The 11,843-nt window shown below is 42.2% G+C and overlaps 2 protein-coding genes across 2 annotated transcripts in view; one reads left to right on the top strand and one right to left on the bottom strand.

Annotated features, from left to right (window-relative positions):
• Positions 1–507: 507 nt before the first annotated feature.
• upp2 (uridine phosphorylase 2) lies at positions 508–2,887 on the top strand. The gene is made up of 8 exons (XM_010890813.4): positions 508–646; positions 759–829; positions 1,077–1,212; positions 1,298–1,456; positions 1,633–1,747; positions 1,971–2,180; positions 2,293–2,439; positions 2,564–2,887. Exons 2-8 carry the CDS (start codon positions 762–764, stop codon positions 2,704–2,706), a joined length of 978 nt encoding a protein of 325 aa, XP_010889115.1. The 5' UTR covers positions 508–646; positions 759–761; the 3' UTR covers positions 2,707–2,887.
• A 95-nt stretch (positions 2,888–2,982) lies between these two features.
• The window catches only part of LOC105022496 (coiled-coil domain-containing protein 148), a 28,799-nt gene continuing 19,938 nt past the window's right edge, over positions 2,983–11,843 (bottom strand). Inside the window, exons 9-13 of the mRNA XM_010890967.4 lie at positions 6,339–6,479; positions 5,615–5,733; positions 4,934–5,051; positions 4,565–4,705; positions 2,983–3,795 (exon numbers count right to left, since the gene is read on the bottom strand). Of these exons, the coding sequence (XP_010889269.2) occupies positions 3,634–3,795; positions 4,565–4,705; positions 4,934–5,051; positions 5,615–5,733; positions 6,339–6,479 (681 nt within the window). The 3' untranslated portion in view covers positions 2,983–3,633. The remainder of the gene's footprint in view (positions 3,796–4,564; positions 4,706–4,933; positions 5,052–5,614; positions 5,734–6,338; positions 6,480–11,843) is intronic.

The following is an 11,843-nucleotide window of genomic DNA, read 5'->3' as shown; positions in this document are numbered from 1 at the left end:
AGGATTAGGAATGTGTCAGGTCTGCAACAATTGTTTTGAAATTGTGACATCTAGTATTCCAGTATTTTGACACAAATCCTCAAATATTTCTGGACACTTGATTGCTTTCAAATCTGTGTTGAAAAACTAGACCTATTCTGAAACCCATGAGTGTGATATTACACAACCCTCAATTGTGTTCAACTCGTCAGAATAGTTATGTCCCTTTATATATTTATTGCATTGCAGTTTGCATTTTTGGGACTTTTTACCGTTTTCCTGTTTTTCAGTAGCTTGGCTGTAATTTGTTTACAAAACCTGAGTATTTTCTATTTTTTTCTGAAATGCACTGTCAAGTCATTACTTTGGATCTGTGCCAAGTATTTGTTTTGTTTTTTGAAGTTGGCAATGTTTTTCAAAGTTGATATTAGTTAACTTTCCTGAGGGAGTGACCAACCGTCACTCCTCCTTTCCTGACCAATCACTCCTGAGTGAGGTAACAGGTCAACACTATATTAGTCCCAGCGAGACAAAACCTCTTAATAGACCAAACAACTTCGTAAAATCCTTCAGGTGAACAAGAGGCAACACTTATTTGGGATTTGCTAGACCACACAACATTACATTATTATCCTACTCAGAATACAGAATATTTCCAACCTGAGAGGTATGCATTGCTCGTGAGGGTGTAACATTGTGTTAATATAATTTAATTCTGGATTTACATCATACTGTATCAATTAGGTTGTAAATAATAATTGTTTTTCTATCTGTTCTAGTGAATGACAGCCATGGCACCTATTTTACTTAACAACATGGTGACTGTCCCTGACCAGTCTGAATATAGCAAGTGCGTATTTTATTTTGACCTTGCTTCATCATACTCTGGCTTAGTCTTGTCCTGCACTAAAGAAACTTCAACTATGCAATTATAGGAGTTAGATTCAACATTGGTTGATCTCTGACTTTACACTGAGGGAAGTGGGATATGCACCATGACTTCACACAACATAGACAATACCCTATAGAATAGGACAAACTGAAGCACTGCCCATTTGACTTTTATTTTATAATGAGCTCCACCGACGTCATTACAGGCATGAGGTTTTCCACACAGCCGACCAGGTCCATGTCAAGAACCCTCACTTGGATACAATGGAAGAGGATATTCTCTATCACTTAAACCTGGGGACCAAGACCCACAACCTGCCTGAGATGTTTGGAGAAATCAAGGTTTGTGTAAGTTGCCTAAAGAAAATACTGCAAATACCGGACGATTATGAAAAGCTACACTGGTGTTTTCCTATCCCTTGTGTAGTTTGTGTGTGTCGGTGGCAGCGCAAATCGGATGAAGTCCTTTGCCCAGTTCATTCACCAGGAGCTGGACTTGCCCGGAAGCATAGATGATATCACAGATATCTGTGAGGGAACCGACCGCTACTCAATGTACAAAGTGGGACCTGTGCTTTCTATTAGTGTAAGTATTTTACAATGGATATGTCTCTCTAATAAAATAATGATCTCACTTGACTCTCACCGGCCTTTTAACAGCTGGTATAACATGGCTCATCTTTGTGAACAGACAATTCTTGTCCAGTATGCTGGATCTTACAAGTCTTTTTGATTGTGAAATTCTTCCCGTTGTCTCTGCAGCATGGTATGGGTTGCCCGTCAATCTCCATCATGCTTCATGAGCTCATCAAACTGGTGCATCATGCCCGCTGCCACAATGTCGTCCTTTTCCGCATTGGTACCTCGGGTGGAGTTGGTAAGAGCATATTCTACCCCCCACCCTCCCATCCGCATTCTCCTTTAAAATAATTTGGGCATTTTTGTGACCTTGGAATTTAAAGCTTCCATTTGCAAAACAAATATTATTCAAGGGTAATTGGCTTGAAAGTTCCCGACTGCCATTGGTTTTAATCGGTTCCATTTTCAGCTAGTTGAGAACCACCGTTTTTTTAAACAATCCCACTGGTGTCTCATTACAGGTCTGGCCCCAGGAACAGTAGTGGTCACAGATAAGGCAGTGGACTGCTTCTTCCGTCCCCAGTTTGAGCAGGTAGTTCTGGGTAAGGTGATTATCAGGAGCACCGAGCTGGATGTGGGTGTTTCTAAGGAGCTGCTGCAGTGCTCCTCTGAGTTGAACAACTTTCCAACCGTCATCGGAAACACCATGTGCACACACGACTTCTACGAAGGTAACCTGATCACCTATTTACACAAAAGCACCAAGGTAAAGCTACACTCAGATAGTTTCTTTGGCTTCCTAGCTTTGGCCTAACCAGCTTGTTTAATGTTGTGTCCCACAAGGCCAGGGCCGACTGGATGGAGCCCTCTGCTCCTTCTCCACAGAAGACAAACTGGAGTACTTGAGGAAAGCCTACAACAGTGGAGTGAGGAACATTGAGATGGAGTCCACAGTCTTTGGAGCAATGTGTCACGCCTGTGGCATCAAAGGTATTATAAAAAAAAAAGTCTAAATCCTCTGTCCAGTGGCGAAAACCCTAATATGAATGAAAGTGGTAACCAGTCGATTTGCAGTCACAGAAAAGTGTCCTTGTGTTTGATGTGATCTCCCCAGCTGCTGTCATCTGTGTGACTTTGTTGAACCGCTTCGACGGAGATCAGATCTCCACCCCTCATGATGTACTAGAGGAATACCAGCAGAGGCCACAGGTTCTGTTGGCCCACTTCATCAAGAAACGCCTGGGCCTCATCACCTAAACTCCCCCGGTCACCTCCACTGGCCGTTAAATGTATATAGCCACAATCCAGGCTGATGTGTATATGTGTATACTGTATAGTGGTGTGTAGATTGTTGTTTTTCTCTCTTACTATTTGGTGAGTTTTGTATGTAGTTATGTGTTAATTTTATGAGAAATAAAATCTTCTGACTTTAATTTAATTAAACCTCTCATTGTAGTTCATGAATAAGGCATTGTGTAGCCAACATTTTAAATCCTGAGTCTCTTCAGGCCTGGCTGATTTGAGTTCACATCCTCTTATTCCACATGGATTAATAAGAAATGACTAGTTGAAAATACAGATGACATGCACCGGATTATCTTAGGCCAAGATAGATTCCTGTTTGAACTTTGAATTGACACAGCCACACCTCTTGTATGTTACACAGTCAAATTATCAACTATACAGCAGCAGAATAACTTAAAGGCAAGCAGTTCTTATCCAATAGTGACATGAACAATAAATGCTGTTTTAAATTTTCTCTGAGAAGTGTCTGCCAAAGAAATTGTGAAACATTTCCGACAAATAGTTTATTTTAGAGATAGCAAGGTACTGTGTATGCCCTGTTCTGTTTGACAAGTGTACATACTTGTTTCAATCGAAAAGACTTGATAAAACGTTTCACAACTAAAACAAATAAATACACTCCAGATATTGATGGATACCAGTGGTCTATGAGAAATATATTAAAAGCTGTTGTAACTATCACTATTACAGCCAAAACATTTATAAAATATTACAAAAACATATCTTCATATATTGCCTGCATAGGTTTTACAGTTGAGCATACACTTTGGCAATGGCAATATCAATAAAAATGCTCTTTACAATTTTGAAAAGAAAATTGTACTGTAACTATTTCCAGAAGTTTCCAGAAGTGATTTTACAGTGTTGATGAACATGGCCCTAAATAGTCTTTGTTGAAGACTTGAAGCCTGTGGAGACTGTGTCCCGTCGAGGTGGTCTGAGTGGCTGGACTCCAGACAGAACCTCCTTAGCATACAGAGTGTTGTGAAGACCTGCTTCCCGAAGGGCTTGTTCAATCCTCAGCCTTGGATCAGACACAATCTAAAAACCAAGAGAGGAAGGAGTACACATCCAGAACCTATACACAACAATCAGGATGGACACATATTTATTATTAATAGAAAGAAACCTCTCCCAAATGGCACCCTAGTCCTGATTTAGTCCACTTCCTTTGACTAGGAACCTATAAGGCCCATATGACTGGTCAGAAGTTAGGTATTATATTAGAAAGAAGGTGGCATTTAAGTCAAAACATTCCAACGTCCACAAGGCGTAAAGAAGGCGTTGTAACACAAGTCATTTGTATTGTATTTTTGTATTCTAGACAAACATCGTGAACCAAGGTCAGTTAGTCATTGATTACAAGTTTGGAACATTGCATTATATGCTGTAAATAGACTGTTCTTGGTCATGAGTCATAACCCAACCTGCCAGACATTCCCTAACTGGCCTTGACGAAGCCACCTGCATGACGGTGTTATTCCGTTAACCCAGGTCAAACGTTACTGGGATTCCTTTTTTGTTGATACCTCGACTAAACAATTTGTGGCTTACAGCTATGGCAGCACTCTCCTCTATCCTTCCTTTTATTTGAAAAAGCATTTAAGTTTACAGTATACACTTTTGTATTATTTTCATGGAAAGCTCAAGAATAGCAAATAGTACCTTAAGACATCTAAACCAAGGAGGAAACTAATGGCGACGGCGCGTTATTATAAAAGCAGTCTCGTCAACCCAGACACTTAACTCTAACATTAGTGCAGATTGAGTTGGAAGCACTCAATCAAGGGCAGTGCCAAGTCAGACCCACCTGAGAGTCTGTGTATGTGTTCAGGTGATAGACAGGACGATGCCACTGAGACTCTTCTTCGGTCAGCTGCGCCAGCCGGGCTCTCCAGGCCTCCGTACATCCCATCATACGATCTGGATCTGGCTCGGCTAACACCGCCACCTTGACCATGTGAGGGGTAGGAAAAACACTTGAAACCATGCATTTCGTGGTAGCCGAGCCGTGGTGTATTTCCCTGTTTCTTCCCATCCCACCACTAAGTGTCAGTGATGTCGCTTTACCAACATTTAAGCAGGTCAACCCCCCCCCCCATACTTCTCCAGCGTGGCATTTTAAATGGCAGATCCAATCAGCGCAGCTAATGCGAGTAAGTGCTGATAAGAGACGTGCCTGATTTCTCAGGGCCTCCAGACGACTCTGTCTCTCCTCGTCCTCTTTCAGGCTTCGGAGTGCCATCGCCTCCCTCTCCTCCCTGCGCCGCAGCAGCAACTCCTCGCGAAACTGCACCCTGAGGGCACAAGGGACGAGGTGGAGGGGGTGATGAGTAGAGGGAAGTGGGCAAGGACATGAGCCGTCAGCCCAGGCACCAACTATCTATGGTGGCACAGCGGTCCCCCAGGCTGAGTCGGCGTTAGGAGCTGCCAGAGAGAGCTTCCACTCACTGCCACAGCAACCCTGCCTCTGAACAGCCCTCACCCTGCCCCGACTGGCCAAACCCTGAGTCTCCCTCTCTCTTTCTTCTCGCAATGTACTGGACTTGAAAGGAGGACATAATCCAAAAGAGAACCACAGATAAACAGGAGAACCGAATATAAGAGGAAATGAAAACCCCTCCATCCAAACGCACAGGCGTTTCCTGAAATTCACACACAAATGTCTAAATCTGTCAAGGGCATAAAAATGAATCCATTATTTTACTCACCAACACATTTTTATTAACACAGTTCAAACGACATCAAGCCATAGGGAGAAACCAGGACCTGTGTGGTTGTCGGATGAGGAGGTTTCTCCTTTAGCGACCTTGGGGCTAAGCTGTTTCTGCTGCAGTCAGGGTCCTTGGTGCATGCTTACCGCTCCTTATCTCTCTTAGCTTGCTCTGCCATGAGTCTTCTCAGCTCCGTCAGTCTCTGCTGATCTTTCCTCTCCAGCTCCTCTCTCCTCCTCCATTTCTCATCATAATACTGCTTCACCTGCGATATGGCAATGGAACAAAAGTTCACAAAACAGAGAAGAAAGTTTACAACGACGCCTGGGGCAAAGCCAGTCAACATGAGGGAAGCGTCGCTGTAGTACGTTTGTGTGTTAAAGATTGTGCAGGTGTGAAATCAGATACAAGTAAATCAAATGAATTAGATGATATTTGATTGTCTGCGTGATGATTTTGTAGAAGTATATTTAATCAATTTCAGCCTAAACAACATCATTAATCAACGATTCTTCCGGCTTGACTGTGCTAATAAAACATGAGGGGTGCAGTCAAACAAGACCTTCAACAATACACACCCTAGGGGAATGCCAAGAGCAACGCAGGTCAGGGACCACACACACACACACACACTATCTTAATCTCATTCTGTAGAATACACAATTAATCAAGCTGATGAAAATCCTCTTGATTACCCTAACAAACAGAGCTAGTTCATTTCCTTCTGACAACATGTAAATCCATGGAGTTAATCATTATGAACCATTGAACAGATGCTACAATGTGATTGCACACAGTCAGGCAAGCTGAGGAGTAGAGGGTCATTAGGAGGGCAGTGCTGGTCAGTTGTAAGGAGGAATGGGTCTTTACTTTTTCCTTCTGCAGTGACCTCATGGCCGATTCTCTGTCTTGCTCCCTCCTCCGTCTATCCTCCTCTTCATCGTGCTGCCGGGCGGCTATGGCAGCTTCCAGTCTGGCGACCTCCTCCTGGCGGACACGCCATTGCTGCAGCTGGACACAGGCGCATAAACACGACGCGAAGGTTAGCGCTCATTAGAGAGCGCCTCTCTGGACCGAATGGCGTTGCCAGATGCCCAGCTGGGTCCTAACCACATAGTATGAATGCAAAGTAATAAGGAGTATTGAAACAGGCACTCACAGGACATCTGCATCAGAATAACTCATGACAGCATAACATGGCTGCTGACGCCCAGAAACCCCCTCTTGCGCACATATTTTACTGTATCTGTTCCCAACATACCTTAAACACCGCACACACTACCACAAGGGAAAGGTCCCACCAAGCACGCTCCAATGCTTACCATCCACCCGATCAGAGCTGTGAAAACACACACAACCTCCACGTATGCAAAAACACTTTGTAAACGTGTGCGCACGCCTGTGTGTGTGCGCGTGTGCGCACGCACGCACACATGCGTCGACACACAAACAGTTGTTGGGGGTTGAGTGACAGGTTGGTTATGCATCAGGGTCCCTGTGGCGCAGTGTGCAATGATGTGTTGCATTCCAAACAGGCGAACAGATTTACAGATCCATCAATATGGAGCTTAGGAATCCCCCACAGAGAGTCAGGCATTAACACAGTCTATCACACATTAACACCAGCATCATCATCAATCCAATCAGCATGCCTGCCTGCCTAGCTGAGAGAACCCAACAACTGGCTGTCTGTTTGGGGAACGCTGTTAAGAGGAAAGACCCTGGGCTGGCCTTATTCTAATGAAATTGGCGTGTTCCATAAATGGCACCCCAATTCCATGTAGTGCACTACTTTGACATGCTTTATATAGAGGGAATAGGCTGCCACTAAGGGTACAAACTGTGATTTTGAAAGATTTCTGGGTTTTACATTACAGGTGTTTTCACACATAGGACTTTTAAAAGGACCAACCTCAATTTAAACCGAACTTGAGGTGAAAAAAGCTAAAGAAGTAAATTCTTGTTCTCACACTGGCCTTGCCTGAAATGAGGACTCAGCCCTCTTTGCCTGTTCACTTCAACTATTTTCCTACCCGAGTCCTCTTTGCATTTACATTGCTATGTTTAGAAAGGTACCACGATCATTTTCTAAAACTGCACTTTGGGAAAATACACAGCACAGAAAAAGCCATTTGCCATCCGAACTTTTTATTGGACAGCTAGGAATGTAACTACTTCTTGAAAGGTAATGGTTACACATTTGGTAATAAATAAATAAACATACAGTAATAGTTACAGTAAAAAATGCGTAGCTTGCATGCAGAAGTAACTAGATCAGGGATGTCCAAACAGTTCCACACGGGGCTAAGTGTCTAAGGGTTTTAGATTTGCCCTATGAATTGGTTCCCAGTTCACACCTACACAACCAGGTGAGGGTAGAAACATATCAATTAGTAACCTAATTAGTCAGTCAAGTACAAGGTGAAAGCGAAAACCTGCAGACACACGGCCCTCTGTGGAATTGTTTGGACACCCCTGAACTAGATAAAGGATACACAAATTACTATTTTGTATAATACAAATTATAAGATAACATGCACCATCTCTTTTGTGTGTATGTCACTAAAGTCATTAGTGTAAGAATATTCATAAGCAAACTGTGGAGGCTTTGTGTGCACATTGCACCAAAAAGGGAACCAGATCAGGAACTTCTAATGAACCGAACTAAGACCACATCTCAATATGAAATCTGTTCGGAACAGTTAAGGGCTTCTTTTGAAGGGTATTTTGAAAAACTGCACAAATTAATCAAAATGATTCTAAAAGGGTGAAAACTGCCTATTCTTGAGGATTTAAAAGATTACTAATCTGTTCTAAAGCAAGACAAAGGCTCAATATTGTAGATAGTCTTCCCTCAGACTTAGGGCCTATTTACATTACGAGAGAGAATAAAACGCTAGATAGATTTATCTTAGTTTGAATAATAACTTTCATAGCCTTTGAATAACACAAGCGTGTTTGAGATGTACTACACAGGATTATGCCCGTCAATAGAAGAAAAATCAAGCCATATGCGTGCGCACTGAACAGAAACTTGAAACTGTTCCAACACAATTGTCTTTACACTTACAAACCCCTGAGAAGGTTCGATAAAAAATGTGGCTCATACTACCTCAGAAGGTGGGGGATATCTGCAAGTTTAAACAACAAAACAATCGAGTGTCACAAGTCTTATTCGATATGTCTCTGAAAATGTATCGCAATGTAAACAAGCCCTGAGAGGGCAGTCTTTATATTTCTCATTAAATACTCAAACTTACTCAACCTTTTCCATTCAACTTTGACATAAAAGATCATGACTTTATTGCTCTTGTGTGAAACTGTGGTTGTGGCTGTCTACATACATAAAACCCATAATCCAACATATACAAGGACATATATTGACATTAAATACAAGTAGGAGTGCAGTTCATAAGTAACCAATGATTCATCTGTATACCTACATACACGTCAGTACACTCAAGCACTGGTTTAAAAATGTAATGTTTTCTGTTTACACTTGTAAGAGCTAATCACAATCTGTCTTTTAATGGTCTAAACATTTAATCAGAATGTGGAAAAAAATTAAGATGGCTAGTTTGAACCAGGTTTAATCAGGGCTTCTGTCAAGCATAATATCAACTGTAACAAGCCTATTGATGGTTTTAAAAATAGAACTCTTACTAGCACCTAGTCTTTGACATTTAAAGAGTGTAGAAGAGAAAGAGAGAGACAAGGGAGAAAAAATAGATAAAGAATGGCTTCACAATCACATAGACCACAATTGTAGGCATGGTGCTGTCTACATTGCTTTCTGTACTGTCAATAAAATTGAGAGATGGAGAGAGCCAGAGAGAGAGAGAGGAAAAGAAAAGCTGTGCCTTTGGGTCTTGTCAAACATAACACACTACCTGGTATTAAGTAGTTCACTATTTAGAGAATAGGGCGCCATTTGGGAGGCAGGCAAAGTCTATCTGACATTTGATGGTAATGATCAGTCTGGATACAGCAGCTGCAGGTTCTGTGGGCATCATCCTGGTCTAGACTGGCCTCTAATGAGTTCAGGCATTGCTGCCTGAGTCATGACATCATCACATCTCAGATGAATTCAGCATAATTACAACAGCATTGGACAGAACACCCTGCCTGCAGCACACAACAACCCATGGTTTTCTAAACATGAGTACTGAACCAAATGTATAGCACATCAAGCTCTTTGAATAGCATGCTGTTATTTTGACTGAGCTGGACAAGATTTAGGGCACGGTTTAAAAGTAGTGCACTATATAGTGGGCAGCATATAGCCCTCACAAGTAGATGAGCGCTCACAAGCAGATGAAGCGCTCACAAGCAGATGAAGTGGCTGGTTTGAATCCCCAAGCTGATGTAAAAAAATATTTTGTTGTGCCCTTGAGCAATGCACTTAACGGTGAATTTTAAAAATATTTCAGTGTAAATAACAGTAACAGTACTCGTTTGCACCCAGCCTTGGATATTCAAAACTAGCGAGCATCACTAGTTACTGGTAGAGACAAAGTTCATGGGTATAGCTAAGAGGCCTTTGTCAATATTGAGCAGCTGTGCAGAGTCCACTGGCAATATGAAAACTTACTATATGAAAAACAGGAAAATGTATATCTTCCATATATCAAAAGATTAAATACACACAAATTCCGTCTGCATCTCAAATGGCACCCTAAACAATGAATAGTGCACTACCTCTGACCAGAACTCTTGTGGAGTAGAGTGCCATTTGTGACTCATATTCTGTTGGGTAACCAATGAAGTTGCAAAAAAAAAAATGCAAAAAAAATAAATAAATGAAATCACACCAGAGAAGATCTAGGTTTTTAAAACCCTTGATAACTAACACACATAATTGAACCATCAATCAAGCTCCACTCTGGCCTAGATAAGATAGCTGGGTGCTTGATGCTTGGAACCTGAAAAGATGCAAGGAGTGCAAACAACCTGGGCGGGTTGTGTGTGTCACGATTGGCATGCATGCGTCTCTTTCTGTTAAGTGAGCCTTTTTTCTGGTTTGAGTGTTTATCTCAGTGTAGCGCCCATCAGAACCACTTGAGATCTTCAACTAATCTTCCTGCACTTTCCCCAAGCTCCTGAGAAAACGGGGGAAACTCTGCCACAACTGATGTTGAAATGATTGGATATGTCTTGCTTGTTTATGGCTGCTGGATGAAAATACATCTTTGAGGACAGATGAGGAATAACACGTTCATTACACAAAGTCTACAACAATGTATCACTACAAGCTCATTGTCTCTTCTTCACTGCAGAGTACACATACTTTTCGCACTTCCCAGCCTTAAAAATGAAGAGTAAACCAAGAAATATCAGAATAAAAAAAAAAAAAACATTGCGCCTTTTACATCTGCCAGGCCTTCCAAAAAAAGTGTTTGCTAATGAACAATCTTTCTAACATTGTTGTCCTCTGAACATGGCTGGTGGGGAAGAAATTGTAATAGGTCCCCATTTTACTTAATTCGCTGGCAGATCAACCAATGAGTGATCAGCCAAGACTTTCCAGAACCAATCCTGACAATTCCCAAAAAACAGTGATGATGATGTGGCTTATTAAGATTAAGTGTGGCCATGTATGGTGCCATTGTAGCTCTCACCATCCAGAACTACACCCCCGCCATGAATGTAGTCATTTCTATGCAGATATACAAACAGCGGCCCAAATGGCACCCTATATACTTTACCACTTTGGATTGGAGCCCTAGTCAAAAGAAGGGCACCGTGTAGACAACAGGTGCCATTGCAGATGTAGCCTATATGTATTATGTAATTAATTGGGCCTCCTCAAGTGTGCTTTAACAAACAGTGTGAACTGGGCCTTTTTAACCAAGATGAAAAAGTCCCGCGGGAGATCAATTGGACATACACAGTAAGCAGTTAATCCTTGGGGGCTGGCAGCTCAAGCATCTTACGTGGCCCACACAGTCTTACCTAATACCCACTGTACTGAAGCCTCGCTAACCAGCAGTCCATCAGACTTTCACATGCAGGCTTTCTGTCTTGGCTGGTGTTAACCTTAACCTCCTACTCGCCGACGTGAGAACACCATTTCCTAGCGGAGACCAGGGTTCAATCTCTGTCTCCACTTTATCCTACTACTTTTCAGTATCCCAAAATGTTTCCATACCTCTGCCAATAAATCAACAACAATACATAGCTATGCTGAGATGCCACTACGACCTGGGTTCAACGTTTGTGACTGGGAGTGCTCCCCAATTCAGTGCACAGCTGGATTTGCATTTCTCAGGCTAGGACAAGCATGTCAGTCCTTGTGTCATATTGCTCTAGTGACTCCTTGTGGTGGGTCAGGCCACTGGAAACAGTATCTAAAATTCTCAAATTGAACAGCAATGA

This window comes from Esox lucius, chromosome 16, assembly GCF_011004845.1.
Source record: "Esox lucius isolate fEsoLuc1 chromosome 16, fEsoLuc1.pri, whole genome shotgun sequence".
Lineage (NCBI taxonomy): Eukaryota > Metazoa > Chordata > Actinopteri > Esociformes > Esocidae > Esox > Esox lucius.
Note: the sequence above shows the minus strand (reverse complement) of the source record. Positions and strands in the feature narration are given on the sequence as shown.